General features: G+C 42.7%; 1 protein-coding gene across 2 annotated transcripts; it reads right to left on the bottom strand.

Moving 5' to 3' along the window:
* Positions 1-8,116: 8,116 nt before the first annotated feature.
* On the bottom strand, positions 8,117-15,282 carry LOC117855621 (cyclin-T1-5). 2 transcript variants are annotated; one of them, XM_034738009.2, is made up of 6 exons: positions 14,648-15,282; positions 14,473-14,554; positions 13,008-13,142; positions 12,680-12,855; positions 8,500-8,645; positions 8,117-8,416 (listed from the first exon to the last, which is right to left on the bottom strand). In XM_034738009.2, the coding sequence occupies exons 1-6, from the start codon at positions 15,196-15,198 to the stop codon at positions 8,385-8,387; spliced, it is 1,122 nt and encodes a 373-aa protein (XP_034593900.1). In that variant the 5' UTR covers positions 15,199-15,282; the 3' UTR covers positions 8,117-8,384. The 2 variants fall into 2 exon arrangements, with proteins under 2 accessions (XP_034593900.1, XP_034593899.1); XM_034738008.2 differs by having other exon boundaries at positions 12,680-12,858; positions 14,648-15,275.
* Between the last annotated feature and the right edge of the window lie 1,347 nt (positions 15,283-16,629).

The raw sequence follows: 16,629 nt of genomic DNA on the forward strand, positions 1-16,629 counted from the left end.
CGAATGCCCAAAAACACTCCCAAACATGTTCTAGGGTATAATTAGGAAGATTGCATGCGTTCGTTGCGAAAAAATCCACCCGACTTTCGCTACCCGGAAATATAGCATTCGGGTGCCGTATTGCACCCGTTTTGCATCGTTTTTCGTGCCGGAACCGAATGCTCAAAAACATTTCCAAACATGTTCTAGGGTATAATTAGGAAGATTGCATGCGTTCGTTGCGAAAAAATCCACACGAGTTTCGCTACCCAGAAATAGTGCATTCGGGTGCCGAAATGCACCCGTTTTGCATCATTTTTCGTTCCGGAACCGAATGCTCAAAAACACTCCCAAACATGTTCTAGGGTATAATTAGGAAGATTGCATGCGTTCGTTGCGAAAAAATCCACCCGAGTTTCGCTACCCGGCAATATGCATTCGGGTGCCGAAATGCACCCGTTTTGCATCATTTTTCGTTCCGGAACCGAATGCTCAAAAACACTCCCAAACATGTTCTAGGGTATAATTAGGAAGATTGCATGCGTTCGTTGCGAAAAAATCCACCCGATTTTCGCTACACGGAAAAAGTGCATTCGGGTGCCGAAATGCACCCGTTTTGCATCATTTTTCGTTCCGGAACCGAATGCTCAAAAACACTCCCAAACATGTTCCAGGGTATAATTAGGAAGATTGCATGCGTTCGTTGCGAAAAAATCCACCCGAGTTTCGCTACCCGGAAAAAGTGCATTCGGGTGCCGAAATGCACCCGTTTTGCATCATTTTTCGTTCCGGAACCGAATGCTCAAAAACACTCCCAAACATGTTCCAGGGTATAATTAGGAAGATTGCATGCGTTCGTTGCGAAAAAATCCACCCGAGTTTCGCTACCCGGAAATAGTGCATTCGGGTGCCGAAATGCACCCGTTTTGCATCATTTTTCGTGCCGGAACCGAATGCCCAAAAACACTCCCAAACATGTTCTAGGGTATAATTAGGTAGATTGCATGCGTTCGTTGCGAAAAAATCCACCCGAGTTTCGCTACCCCCGGAAATAGTGCATTCGGGTGCCGAAATGCACCCGTTTTGCATCATTTTTCGTGCCGGAACCGAATGCTCAAAAACACTCCCAAACATGTTCTAGGGTATAATTAGGAAGATTGCATGCGTTCGTTGCGAAAAAATCCACCCGAGTTTCGCTACCCGGCAATATGCATTCGGGTGCCGAAATGCACCCGTTTTGCATCATTTTTCGTTCCGGAACCGAATGCTCAAAAACACTCCCAAACATGTTCTAGGGTATAATTAGGAAGATTGCATGCGTTCGTTGCGAAAAAATCCACCCGATTTTCGCTACACGGAAAAAGTGCATTCGGGTGCCGAAATGCACCCGTTTTGCATCATTTTTCGTTCCGGAACCGAATGCTCAAAAACACTCCCAAACATGTTCTAGGGTATAATTAGGAAGATTGCATGCGTTCGTTGCGAAAAAATCCACCCGAGTTTCGCTACCCGGAAAAGTGCATTCGGGTGCCGAAATGCACCCGTTTTGCATCATTTTTCGTTCCGGAACCGAATGCTCAAAAACACTCCCAAACATGTTCCAGGGTATAATTAGGAAGATTGCATGCGTTCGTTGCGAAAAAATCCACCCGAGTTTCGCTACCCGGAAATAGTGCATTCGGGTGCCGAAATGCACCCGTTTTGCATCGTTTTTCGTGCCGGAACCGAATGCCCAAAAACACTCCCAAACATGTTCTAGGGTATAATTAGGAAGATTGCATGCGTTCGTTGCGAAAAAATCCACCCGAGTTTCGCTACCCCGAAATAGTGCATTCGGGTGCCGAAATGCACCCGTTTTGCATCATTTTTCGTGCCGGAACCGAATGCTCAAAAACACTCCCAAACATGTTCTAGGGTATAATTAGGAAGATTGCATGCGTTCGTTGCGAAAAAATCCACCCGAGTTTCGCTACCCGGAAATAGTGCATTCGGGTGCCGAAATCCACTCGTTTTGCATCATTTTTCGTGCCGAAACCGAATGCTCAAAAACACTCCCAAACATGTTCTACGGTCTAATGAGGTAGATTGGATGCGTTCGTTGCGAGAAAATTAACACGAGTTTCGCTACCTGGAAATAGTGGATTTGGGTGCCGAAATCCACTATTTTTGCATCATTTTTCGTGACGGAACCGAATGCTCGGAAACACTTCTGAACATGTTCTAGGGTCTAATTAGGAAGATTGGATGCGTTCGTTGCGAAAAAATCCACCCGAGTTTCGCTACCCGGAAATAGTGCATTCGGGTGCCGAAATGCACCCGTTTTGCATCATTTTTCGTGACGGAACCGAATGCTCGAAAACAATCCCAAACATGTTCTAGGGTCTAATTAGGAAGATTGGGTGCGTTCGTTGCGAAAAAATCCACCCGAGTTTCGCTACCCGGAAATAGTGCATTCGGGTGCCGAAATGCACCCGTTTTGCATCATTTTTCGTTCCGGAACCGAATGCTCAAAAACACTCCCAAACATGTTCTAGGGTATAATTACGAAGATTGCATGCGTTCGTTGCGAAAAAATCCACCCGAGTTTCGCTACACGGAAAAAGTGCATTCGGGTGCTGAAATGCACCCGTTTTGCATCATTTTTCGTTCCGGAACCGAATGCTCAAAAACACTCCCAAACATGTTCTAGGGTATAATTAGGAAGATTGCATGCGTTCGTTGCGAAAAAATCCACCCGATTTGGCTACACGGAAAAAGTGCATTCGGGTGCCGAAATGCACCCGTTTTGCATCATTTTTCGTTCCGGAACCGAATGCTCAAAAACACTCCCAAACATGTTCTAGGGTATAATTAGGAAGATTGCATGCGTTCGTTGCGAAAAAATCCACCCGAGTTTCGCTACCCGGAAATAGGGCATTCGGGTGCCGAAATGCACCCGTTTTGCATCATTTTTCGTTCCGGAACCGAATGCTCAAAAACACTCCCAAACATGTTCTAGGGTATAATTAGGAAGATTGCATGCGTTCGTTGCGAAAAAATCCACCCGAGTTTCGCTACCCGGCAATATGCATTCGGGTGCCGAAATGCACCCGTTTTGCATCATTTTTCGTTCCGGAACCGAATGCTCAAAAACACTCCCAAACATGTTCTAGGGTATAATTAGGAAGATTGCATGCGTTCGTTGCGAAAAAATCCACCCGAGTTTCGCTACCCGGCAATATGCATTCGGGTGCCGAAATGCACCCGTTTCGCATCATTTTTCGTTCCGGAACCGAATGCCCAAAAACACTCCCAAACATGTTCTAGGGTATAATTAGGAAGATTGCATGCGTTCGTTGCGAAAAAATCCACCCGAGTTTCGCTACACGGAAAAAGTGCATTCGGGTGTCGAAATGCACCCGTTTTGCATCATTTTTCGTTCCGGAACCGAATGCTCGAAAACACTCCCAAACATGTTCTAGGGTATAATTAGGAAGATTGCATGCGTTCGTTGCGAAAAAATCCACCCGAGTTTCGCTACACGGAAAAGTGCATTCGGGTGCCGAAATGCACCCGTTTTGCATCATTTTTCGTTCCGGAACCGAATGCTCAAAAACACTCCCAAACATGTTCTAGGGTATAATTAGGAAGATTGCATGCGTTCGTTGCGAAAAAATCCACCCGAGTTTCGCTACCCGGCAATATGCATTCGGGTGCCGAAATGCACCCGTTTTGCATCATTTTTCGTTCCGAAACCGAATGCTCAAAAACACTCCCAAACATGTTCTAGGGTATAATTAGGAAGATTGGATGCATTCGTTGTGAGAAAATCCACCCGAGTTTCGCTACCCGGAAATAGTGCATTCGGGTGCCGAAATGCACCCGTTTTGCATCGTTTTTCGTGCCGGAACCGAATGCTCAAAAACACTCCCAAACATGTTCTAGGGTATAATTAGGAAGATTGCATGCGTTCGTTGCGAAAAAATCCACCCGAGTTTCGCTACCCGGCAATATGCATTCGGGTGCCGAAATGCACCCGTTTTGCATCGTTTTTCGTGCCGTAACCGAATGCTCGAAAACATTCCCAAACATGTTCTTGGGTCTAATGAGGTAGGTTGGACACGCTCGTTGTGAAAAAATCCACTCGAGTTTCGCTAGGCGGAAATAGTGCATTCGGGTGCCGAAGTGCACCCGTTCTGCATCGCTTTTCATGCATGTTCTAGGGTCTAATGAGGTAGATTGGGTGTATTTGTTGCGGAAAGGTCTACCAGAGTTTCACTACCTGGAAATAGTGCATTCGGGTGCCGAAATGCACCCGTTTAGCATCATTTTTCGTGCCAGAACCGAATGCTCGAAAACACTCCCAAACATGTTCTAGGGTCTGATGAGGTAGATTGGATGCATTCGTTGCGAAAAGGTCCACCAGAGTTTCACTACCCGGAAATAGTGCATTCGGGTGCCGAAATGCACCATTTTTGCATCATTTTTCGTGCCAGAACCGAATGCTCGAAAACACTCCCAAACATGTTCTAGGGTCCAATGATTAGATTGGATGCGTTCGTTGCGAAAAAATCCACCCGAGTTTCGCTACCCGGAAATAGTGTGTTTGGGTGCCGAAATGCACCCGTTTTGCATCATTTTTGGTGCTGTAACCGAATGCTCGAAAACATTCCCAAACATGTTCTAGGGTCTAATGAGGTAGATTGGGTGCGTTCGTTGCGAAAAAATCCACCCGAGTTTCGCTACCCCGAAATAGTGCGTTCCGGTGCCGAAATGCACCCGTTTTGCATCGGTTTTCATGCCGTAACGAATGATCGAAAACACTCCCAAACATGTTCTAGGGTCTAATGAGGTAGATTGGGTGCATTCGTTGCGAAAAGGTCCACCAGAGTTTCACTACCCGGAAATAGTGCATTCGGGTGCCGAAATGCACCATTTTTGCAGCGTTTTTCGTGCCGGAACCGAATGCTCGAAAACACTCCCAAACATGTTCTAGGGTCCAATGAGTAGATTGGATGCGTTCGTTGCAAAAAAATCCACCCGAGTTTCGCTACCCGAAAATAGTGCATTTAGGTGCCGAAATGCACCCGTTTTGCATCATTTTTTGTGCCGTAACCGAATGCTCGAAAACATTCCCAAACATGTTCTAGGGTCTAATGAGGTAGATTGGGTGCGTTCGTTGCGAAAAAATCCACCCGAGTTTCGCTACCCTAAAATAGTGCGTTCGGGTGCCGAAATGCACCCATTTAGCATCATTTTTCGTGCCGGAACCGAATGCTCGAAAACACTCCCAAACATGTTCTAGGGTCTGATGAGGTAGGTTGGATGCGTTTGTTGAGAAAAAATCCACCCGAGTTTCGCTACCCGGAAGTAGTGCATTCAGGTGCCGAAATGCACCTATTTTGCATCTTTTTTCATGCTAGAACCGAATGCTCAAAAACACTCCCAAACATGTTCTAGGGTCTAATGACGTAGATTGGATGCGTTGTTGCGAAAAAATTTACCCGAGTTTTGCTACCCGGAAGTAGTGCATTCGGGTGCCGAAATGCACCCGTTTTGCATCGTTTTTCGTGCCGTAACCGAATGATTGAAAACACTCCCAAACATGTTCTAGGGTCTAATGAGGTAGAACTCTGCAGTCGTATCCGACTAGTACTCTTGTAAAACAACTACCTTGTAACCCTGCTCCCCCGGTATATAAGGGCGGGCAGGGACCCCGTTCAAACAAGTTTAATCCAATACAAGATAACAACACATAGGACGTAGGGTATTACGCGATCTAGTAGCCCAAACCTGTCTAAATTGCATGCCTACCATCGAGCTCCTGATTTTAGCGACACCCACAAACCAAAACTCTACCTCGGGTACTCCCGTGGTAGGTTGCTTGGTTTAAACACCCACAGCAAAAACCTTGCAAACGCTGGCAGGGATACAAGATGCCTTATAGCAGCCCCCTGGTGCCGCGTCATCGCTACCAAAGCCTTGGCAGGCCACCCGCACCTTGCAGCCGGCGCACCGGTAGCCACAGGATCCGAGCCTCGAGCACCCTCACACCGCAAGACGCGACGGAGGGAGCACCCGCCCAAGCCACCCGTGACCCCACCTGCGTAGCAGAGGAAGCCGACCGGCAGTCGGCGAGCTTCGCCCAACGCTACAGGCGGTAGCGCCGTCCCAGGATGTAGCGGCACGACCCCGGCCACGAGGCGGCAACACCTGAGCCTGAGCCATTGCGCCAAGCCGCTGGAAGGGGCAGCGCCGCTTGCGGTAACCGCTGCCAACCCAGTCATCCCAAGCAGCCGCCCTGCCCAGCAAGGCACCGCACGGCAACGGTGGGTGGCAGATCCAGAGGGCCACAACCCAGATCTAGGTCGCCACCGTGAAGATCTGCAACGTCGGCGCCGGCAACCAGCACCATGGCTGGAGCAACCACCAGTCCACCGCACGACAAGGCAAGCACCAGAGGGGAGGGAAGAAAGAAGGAAGGATAGAGGAGAATGGAGGAGGGGGAAGTTGCCGCCGTCGCCGGCAGCGACGACGGCTGGCAGGTTTGGTGGTGCGGGGGCTTGGACGGCGGGGTGGAGTCACCCCCGAGCCGCCTCAGCGAGACGACGTGAGGGCTCGAATTTTCATTGTTACATTTCACCAAAAGGTCATGGAAGAATTCAAGAAGCAAGCAGCTCAGTTGGACAAGATGGAATGACGTTGGCACTATGCTGGCTTGTTTATTTAACTTAAAAGTTCAAAGCTGGAAGTCTTGTCATATAATTCATGCTCAGGCTACTTAGTTTACTTGCTTTGCTATAGACATGGATAGTGTATAATTCATGCTCAACTTACTTAGTTTACTTGCTTAGTTGCTTATGTACGGGGTTTTAGTACTGGATCCTAACTAATGTGTCTCTCAGGTTTTAACATTTGAAGATCAGGACTCCTGATGTATGATAGTTACCGTTCATAAGCTAGCAGAACCCCTTAGCATCCAAAACATATTTCATCCATGTCGTTTACAGTATTTGCAGTGGAGCAAGTAGCATGGCTTGTGCCTCCAGCATGAGGTTGTTGGCCAGAACTGCCAAACTGAACCTTGGGCATGTTTATAATCCACACAACAGTAGAGGAATTTCCTGCGTTTGACAAGGTCATCAGTTCCTTCTCTGTGAAAAAGAGGTCTGTTTATTTCCTTTAGTTGAATGTCTGATTAACTTCCAAATGCATGTCCAGAACCTGTTGTTTTGACAGTATTTAAGTTTATCTTCTCTTATTTATGTTTACAGTTCGACATAGCTCGTATGAATAATGTCTCTTATATGCAAAGTTCTAGCTAATGAAAGAGAATTAGTATGAGAAAACGTTTTATTTTATTCAGGCATGTCACATGTGGTTGGGTAATATGTGCTCAATCTGTTACAAGAAAAAAACGACTTTCAACTAATATCTGTAAAGGAATATGAAATAGTGTATTTGATAAGTTCTGAAAGAGGTATGTGAAATAAATCTAGTTCTTTAAGCTTTTGTGCCATTTACAGGAAAAAAATAATTTATTCACAGGAAAAAAAACTTATTTATTTAGATTTCCCTGAATTAGGCGGTCACTATTGGTAAGCAATCATCCCTGAAGATTGCAGGTGAACAGATTTGTTAAGAAGTTTAATCTTGGAGATGGAGCAGAAGAACTCTTAAAGCTATCTTGCACCATGCATTTCTCAATTTCCCTAGAATGGGATTTCTTCTTTTGAAGAGAAAAATGAAACTGAGAAGGAATAAAATTTTGTGCTGTTTGCTTTCGTGTAACAAAATCTCTCGATCAAGTAGAGGAAAGCGTCGATGCAAATCTTGCACTCACGAGGAGTGTTTCGAGTACATGAATTTGGCATTTTGGGCACATGATTATGCCACCCGTAGCAACGCACATGCACATACCTAGTTAAACTGAAGGGGTAGTAGTTTTTATTCAACACCGAACTGTAAACCCATCCAACAGAGCAACAGAGAAGATGCGGAACTGCCTTTTTTTTGTGAAGTTATTTGTGAGTATTGCGATGAAAAAAATTACAGGTTCTTAAGAACCAATAGAAAATACATTTTACCATAAGGTGGCGGGTTCCTTGGGATTGCAGACATAAAAACATGGAAACAAGCAGTTTCTAAGGAACCAAACTGAAACTTCCACGACTATATTCTAATAAAGATCTTTTACTTTCCACAAAATATCAAGGACAACTTTGAACATCTTCCCTTTTTTGTACACAGCAACACTGGCTGTAAAAACCTAAATGAAAACGAATGGGTATAATCTCAAAATACCAACACATATCAGTAACTGAAGAAAGTGACCATATACCAATGTGTACATATTTTTGGCAGTGGTCACCACAAACTAAGTAAATGGATCTATTGTACATGGCAAACATATTGAATATCATATCCTAAAGTAGCTCCTTCAATTGCTGGACAACATCTGCAAGTGCAAACCGATGGTGTTGTCAGATCTATACTATGACAAAACAGAACGCACATTGCTACTAAAGAACACTCAGTTACCTTGAACAATGTATGGAGTTGTCTTGAACTCATGCCAGAAATTTGGGTGGGGCATAATGTCATAACGGAGAAACTTTGCAGCAAGGAATGCAGCTCCAGCAGCAATATGATGAGGTTTGAACTGAAGCCATAGTGAACTTTGTAGCCTGCATTATTCAAATAATTAAAGAACAAATACTTGGATGATACTTAATAAATAGATAAAAATTCAACAAGATCTGGAGAAACCATCAATTAGTGAACTGTTTGCATGAAAAAATAAGGTCATTTCTTGCACAACATGAAAAGCCATGTCAGCGAGAGATGTTAAGGGCTTGAGGATCCACCAAACATCAACACATTACAAAAGGACAAAATTTTATCCAGTTATCCTTACCACTAAAAGATGCTTCAGGTATCACATTCATTATTGAAGAACCTTCTGCAGAATTTGCTTGCTAAATCCTAGCAATCAGACATGCATCTTGGGATACATACATCAATTCTTTGACAATATAATGCTGTCCGGTGGCACATGCCATTCCAGGATTTTCAAATGTCATTTGATCATGACATGGTCTGATTTGCATGGCACAAAAGATTTGCACAGCACACTCCAGCAGAGTTGCAATTGTTTTAGTTTGCTAATCAATCCCCAAGTAGTTATTGCGTATAAAACATAATAGTTCAGACAATGCTCCATATGACAATCTTTACTAGGGATGAAAATGGATCGGATACGAACGATCAGATACAAATACATATAGTTATTTTTTTTCTCGGATCGAAGTCGGATATGATTAGTGCTAAGATGTGTCGAATATCGATACTCATCCTATTCGAATCTTATAAATACAACTTTGAGTATCCGAATACGGATACGGTACGAATAGGTATGGATATTGAATGTCCGGATTCGGATAGGAACTATTCATTTGAGTGTCTAAATCCCTTCGATTGGACGAACGAACGGATACTGTCCATACCACTTTCATCCCTAATCTTTACCAAAGATGTATAAACTCGTTAAGCATCATAAGCACATACATGAAAGTCTTAGTGCCATTCCAGGCTGAGCATTTAGTAAATGATTAGAAAGTAAAGTTGGCCAGGGAACCTCTACTTCTCTACATATAAAAATCCTATTGGCCAAATTATGATGATGGAACCACTAACTTAAGTTGATGTGAAATTTTTTGCGTTGCATAAAAATACACATTCATAAGGAGATCTGCATGAAATAGAAAATGTATTTAATCATAAGGAGATCTGTAACCATAGGGTGAAAACTTGTATTATTGTTGACCACTCCATAAATAATATTTAGAAATACTTACACTGTCCATGTGAGAACAGCTTAAGTTTGTCAGGAGAAAAGCCCTTCATACTGTTACATTTTGCAACTTAGAGATACCTTACTGTAATACTAGCTTTCAAATTTGCATCACAAATACATCAAATGTTTTAAAAATAAGGTGCTTCAGGGAGAACTACAGCAATTGGATGAATGACAACAGAACAACTTAGCAAAATGTCTGAAAGCCAAAGAAAATTACTACTCCCTCCATTTCAAATTGTTGGTTGTTTTGGGTTTTATAGATACATAGTTTTTCCTATGTATCTAGACATAATATATATCCAGATGCATAGCAAAGCCTATGAACCTAGAAAAGTCAAAACGACTTGTAATTCGGAACGGAGGGGGTAATTCTCATTTGTTGATAGAAACTCTCAAAATAATGAAGGTTTTTCGAACAAAAGATACGTATTAATAGTTAAAAGAAAAAAAATGACACCACTCTATAGTCAAGATTAGAAGTTAGAACTCAATAATGAGCATATTCAGTACCATGTCTGGTACTAAGTACATGTCATCATGCATGCAACAAAACTTGTAAAACTTCGACAACTGATATCGCACATTTAAGTATTCAGATTTGGCACTTTAACATTTGAAATGGCATAACAGATTCATCGTCAAAAGTATTCATCTATCATTGTAGTATCTCATACACGTATTTTCAGAAAATGTAAGGGACAGAGATGTATAGAAGATTTTATCCATGCCCCTAAACAGTAGGAAATTAAATCAGGCTAGGAGGTTGTAACATAGTAGCAGCACAAGATATCAGCAATGACTGTAAAACTCTAAATCTTGGAGGATGCCTTTACCACCTCAAGCAACAGATCTTAGCAAAAGTTCCTCATTTCAATAATTCAATCACTTAACAAAAGACAACTAGCAAAAAGAAGATTAATGCCCTTGAAGAAAATTCACATTGTACATAGCATCAGAACAAACCATGCATGAATTAGCTTATCAAACCTGAAGCTCCCACATGAAATCCCAGTAGAGTTTTTTTTTTTAACATTTTGATGGTGTATTTAACATCTGGCATGATTTTCAGAAACTTACCTACATTATTTAGACAATTAATTATTTTCCCATTTCCATGGTCTACTTTAACAAACCAGAGAGTTCCAAGTCTTGGCAATTGTGTGTTTGAGAATAAAGTATTAGAAATTTTGAGCCACAGTTTTCCATATTACCTTTAGTTTTTGCAATGGAATATTTGCAGTTCAACCGATTATAATGGAAACAAGATTTGCCCTTCTAATTTTTGCTATGTAGCACTGAATTGAGTAGTGCACAATACCTTGTCTCATATTAGTAATTAGCTTCTATCATTTACTTTGAAATCCAGAATAAATAACATGATCATGCTCAGAAAAGATAGCATGAAGTTATATATCAAAAGAGTAGCAATATGACAATTTTGCCGTGTTTACAAACTTTCTAATGAAGTCAAAAGAACTACATCTAAAAGTTGGTTAATGGTTATCTTGTTTCCTTCACCCAAGATGAATGTTGCACAAAATTATAAGTGCATATGACAGAAATACAGAATCATGATGCAGGTTTTCCATTGATCCAAATATATTCTCTCCATGACTAAATGCGTACCATTCTGCCTTTTAGATTGTCCCTAAATAGATATCCTCCCATGATTTTGAGGTGGCTTTTGTCAAGTTCTACATTATATATCCTTCCCATATTAATAATCCATTTTATTAGCAGCTTCATTTACTACTAAGCACTAGACTCTAGAGAAACACAGGCTATCAAAGGGAGACGTAACTAAGCACATGAAAGCTTTCAATGAAAGCAAAAACTCTTTCGTACGTTTATTGGTTGTTGTGCCAAACCCTTGAACGAGATCAAAATATGGAACATAGAGCACAGCACAGAAGAGAATTCAGCAATTCATATTCTCACTGCAGCAGGATAAACCTCCATACAAAGTACATAAATATATTTTTATTTATCATGAAAAGGTACATATACATCACTACATTCAGGATAGACCGAAAAAATGTGTGTATTATGACATGTTGCAGAAGTATTCTTAAAGATAATATCCTTAGATTGTATTTACACAAATAACTAATGAAAATAGAAAGAAGCTTCATACATATTTCCTTACTTTTGCCTACAATAGAATAAAGAAGGCTGATACTGGCAGAAAATGAGCAAACTCCAACTACAGAGTTGCAGAAGATATTCAAAATAACTTATTTTGTGGCAGATGGCAAGAGTGACAGGGATATTCAATTCTTGAAAACTATTTGATCTCATATTATATCAAAACCAGCCTTAAAGTATCTAAGCATTGCCTCCATCAAATCTCATCCTCTGTGGCTCTGTTGCAGTTGCCACAATCTAGTCCAAAAGTGAAGAGTACAGAAAGATCGACCAATAACCAGCGCATTCAAATGAGGTTAGTTGGTAAAAATGTAGACCTAGGAACTGTGTATGGTAACTTCCTTCCAGTCAAACTAACTATACATCCACACAAAAAAATGTCTGGCTAGCATTTATCCTGGTAAAAGTACCCACTTTTAACTTATCATATCTAGCTGTGCTTTTCTTGTCTTTGGACCAGATTGGAACATAATTGGTGATTACAACACTATGATCCACAAATGGGTGCACAGAACCTATAGATTTGAAGGATAAGATCTAAAGATCCAAGCCTGGTTCAACTTTAGAAAACAAAAATCCAAACAGATGGTAGTAATTTGCTAGCGTCTATCATAATTCTCAGTAACCTAGCTTGGCTGTTGTTTATAAGAACTAAGAAAGGGAAATACGTTAGTAAGTAATGATCAACTAATACATTAAGAAATAGAAAATACTTACCCTTCATTGATCAGATTCCAAGCCACATTAAATAGAACAGTATGGGAGAGCCCTAGTTTGCTCAAAGCAGAAGAAAGAGAAGCATATGGATGGACTACTTCAAGTTCAAAATCAAGTGTTGTCAGTAACATTTGCTCTGCCTGTATTACACTCTCTCTATACTGTTCAAACCAGTCCTGCTGAAGAAAAGGAATACAGGCTATTAGAAAGTTCTTTATGTCTCTTAACAGTTAAGTTAAGAACAATAAGAACAGAACAAGCTCAACATACAATTGAAGGAGTATGTTAAAGAAAGCAGAGTTTGAAGGTATTGTTTTTGCCTACTTACACCACGTAGCATATAAGGAAGGAGGTTGAATTCATGATTCTGAGAAACCTCGCATGAAGCCCTAAGAACGGTATTCAAAAGGCATGCTGTTTCTTCTGACTTTGCTGCCAGAAACAAGGCTGCAGTCGCAACCAACTGCAAAATTTTTCACATGAAAACATTGTTATCATGAAAGGAATAAATCAGATTAGCAATAAGCAGATATGCTTATAGATTATAGAACAGCATATACTCACATCTCATGTATAGATGATATAACGATTATAGTGAAAAAATGCCAAATTAACTGTCCGATCCTAGATAACTAGAAGAGGTTTTACTGCAAACAAGGGCAAAACTATGTTGCTTATAAATTATGGAACAGCAGATACTCAGATCTCATGTATAGATGATATAACAATTATAGTGAAAAAATGCCAAATTAACTGTCCGGTCCTAGATAACTAGAAGAGGTTTTACTGCAAACAAGGGCAAAACTATGTTTCGGAAAGACACATTACAAAAGCCTTCATGAGCCAAGTTACAAGGTGCACCTGAGGCTGACAATAGCATACCATGAGCAGGAAATTACATCCAACAAGGCTGCATCAAGTTGAGCGGTCTCATATTCTTTCATCATGTGTTATTGGGGCTCCCAAGCTAGCCGTATCAAAATAGGGTCATAAGTGTTGCATAGTTTTTCCACGTATATTGTTTAAAAGTTAAAACACCATAATACCTTCAGGCTACTAAGTTGCACAATTCAACAAATAAAGGTGCTCTGAACATTTGTGGGTAGAATTTGAACCAAAACAATTCCATGCCCATCTAATAATATTAGGGCTTGTCTATTCTACACTCGAGTGCTTGGCAGCAGCTGAGCACTTGATTTTTTGTCCGCTCTCCTTCTTTCTTCAATCTCAGGCAGTTTTCTCTTTCATCTGTTCCCTTAGCTTCCAACTTCCATGGCCGACGGAGTTGCTGGTTGCTGTCCTCTGCCTTGTGCTCGCCCCCACCCCGCCCACCTTCCTCATCCCCACCACCGAATCTGCCGCGGCGCTAACCCTGCTTTGCCGGGCTATCACTGTGACGCCCCTGCCCTATCCTTGCCCAACCGCCTTCCTCCACTGCCCCTGCGGGCGCCGTGCCCGCCACCACCGCCGGTCCGGCCTACCGCCAGCGACCTTTCCTCTATGTCCAGGAGGCAAGGAAATCGCACCCCCAAAACCCAAACCACGAACCCCCGTGCGGTAATTTCATCTATACTAGCCGAAATGTCTGTGCCTTTAAACTAGCTGCCAGAACGAGTTCAGGAGATCAGAGCCGAGGAAGACAACCTTGTGAACACTCGAAATATTGGGGCGCAAATCAGACAGCAGAAAAATCGAGTGTTGGTAACCTTTGGAACACTCATGTTCTTTAGATTTCCCGTAAAATTAAGTTAGGTAACTAACAATTTCCTGAAGAATAGGTAAAGAAAACTAACAAATCTATCATGGCAGGCGTGAGATCTGTGGAAGAAGAACCGGTGGCAAAAGACCACGGCCGTCGCGATTGTTGTCTGTGGCCTGCAAACACAAGCCACAAGATTATTAGCAATAATAAAACCAGTTCAATAAGCAAATCAGAAAAAAAAAATAGCATAACAGAACCGAGCTTACAGCCCGAGACGGATGCCAAGGCAACGCAGATAAGCGCAATAGGAGACGCGCAGTCTGGCCTCGAGCGCGGAATCGATCCCATCTCTGCGCGACGGAGACCGTCGCTCGATCTCGTCTCGCGACAGCAACGCCCGAGCGGCAGTGCCGCCCTCCCGAGGCCTCTCGGACGCCGCCGGAACAGATGCCGGCTGCGGCGTTGGCGGCGGCGGAGGCGGATCCCACCGAGGATCCGGCGCTCGGCGAGCCCGCTTCGGTGGGGGTGGGCCGGTGGCCGGGTGAGGTTGAGAGGGAGGCGGAAAGAGGCGCTCTTGCAGGTGCGAGAGAGCCAGCGGGTCGCGGGGGACGTGGTAGGGGACGGTGCCGATGGTGGCGGCGGCGGCTCCAGCTCCGTAGGGGTGCGCGTGGGCCACGGGATTGGGGTGATAGGGGTCGTCGTGGTCGCGGAGGCGACGGCGGGTATTGGTGTGGAGCAAAGGGTCCTGGTGATAGGAGTACGGGAGGAGGTGGGGGTGGTGGGTCGCCGGACCGGCCGCGAAAGATTGGGAAGACATGGCGGCGTCGCCGGGAGCAGGCTGTGGAGGATCCGAGGAGGGGGAGGATGGAAAGGAATTGGGAAGGAGGGGATGTTAGTGTTTACCGTGCCTTGCAAATTCAGTAAATAATTTTTAAAAACCAAAAATGGTTTGAATTTACAAGTTTTGGGAAATTTACATATTTGCTACATTTTAAAAAAGAAAAAGGATATTGCCCTTACAAACTACTTTCGTCGTCCCAGTTGGGGTGCGTCTATCTATCATTTCACGCGACAGAATTTTTACTTATCGCCTCAACGAAGCTAACAGAAACCACAATCCCACCAATAAATAAGCAAGAGGAATTTCATCACCGCGTAAGCATCTCATATTGATGATGTCATCGATATCCATGTGCAAGTGGGTTGGAAATTAAAATTATAAAACGCAAACCTATCATCAAAATTAAAATTTAATTATAACATAATGTTTCCTATGACGAGGTCTTTAAAACAAGACTACACTGAATTTAGAAAATACTCGTTAAAGAACATTATTTTAATAATCCAAAATATTTTATCACTACCTACAATTCTTGAATAATACAAACAAATAAATATTTTATGTGAACAAAATACTAAACTATGACACACAAACAATTTAGCAGCATGAACGTATAACACATTAGTCTAGAAAGTGAACAGATGACTCCATGCGAGAACAAATTATTCCACGCGAAGAACACACGTCTACAGTGGAACAAAATTATTCTTATAATCAAACAAATTAATATACAACACACACAAATAATTTAATATTGGAACAGAACGAGTCTAAGGGTGTCGGGGATAGATTCCTGATAAAAAAGACGGACTCCTATTAGGATTCGTCTACAATCCTACTAGAACTCATATCATGTAATCTAACTAGGACTCCTCTTTGTAATTAAATAGTAATCCCGCCCCTAGAGTATATAAAGAAGGGGATGGGTCCCGCCCCTAGAGTCCCCTAGAGTATATAAAGAAGGGGAGGGGTCCTAGATAGGTAGGCCAAGATCTCAGAGAACCACAACAGAGGAGCAAATCCTCAACACTAAACAACACCCAAGCGCAGGGCGCAATATACAACACCTCAAACAGGGCCTAGGGTATTACGCTACACTGGCGGCCTGAACCTGTATAATTTTGTGTCTTGTGTCCTCGCTTTTACCTTCGAGTTCCAGGTATAAAGATCCCCCACCAACCAATCTACTACCTCAGGATCCTCTCGGTAGGTTGCTGGGTATAAAACACCGACATCTGGCACGTTAGGTAGGGATGATCGTCGAGATCATCGGTCGAGCTTGAAGGACCTCATCTTCAGCATCAATCTACTTAGACCGGCACGATGATGTTCCGTACCAGATCAATTAGCGGAAAAATATTGCATCTACAATTAAAGGCCGTCGTATTGCCATGCATTGAGTCTGAG

The sequence above is a fragment of the Setaria viridis genome, chromosome 5, assembly GCF_005286985.2.
Source record: "Setaria viridis chromosome 5, Setaria_viridis_v4.0, whole genome shotgun sequence".
NCBI lineage: Eukaryota > Viridiplantae > Streptophyta > Magnoliopsida > Poales > Poaceae > Setaria > Setaria viridis.

Bases quoted from the DNA above. Each gene is read 5' to 3' on its own strand.
- LOC117855621 (XM_034738008.2), bottom strand. From the start codon at position 15,198: ATGTCTTCCCAATCTTTCGCGGCCGGTCCGGCGACCCACCACCCCCAC. The intron at 14,555-14,647 runs GTAAGCTCGGTT...TTGTGTTTGCAG, and splicing joins CTTGGCATCCGTCTCGGGCT to GCCACAGACAACAATCGCGA. The intron at 13,143-14,472 runs GTTAGTTTTCTT...AAAATTTTGCAG, and splicing joins ACGCCTGCCATGATAGATTT to TTGGTTGCGACTGCAGCCTT.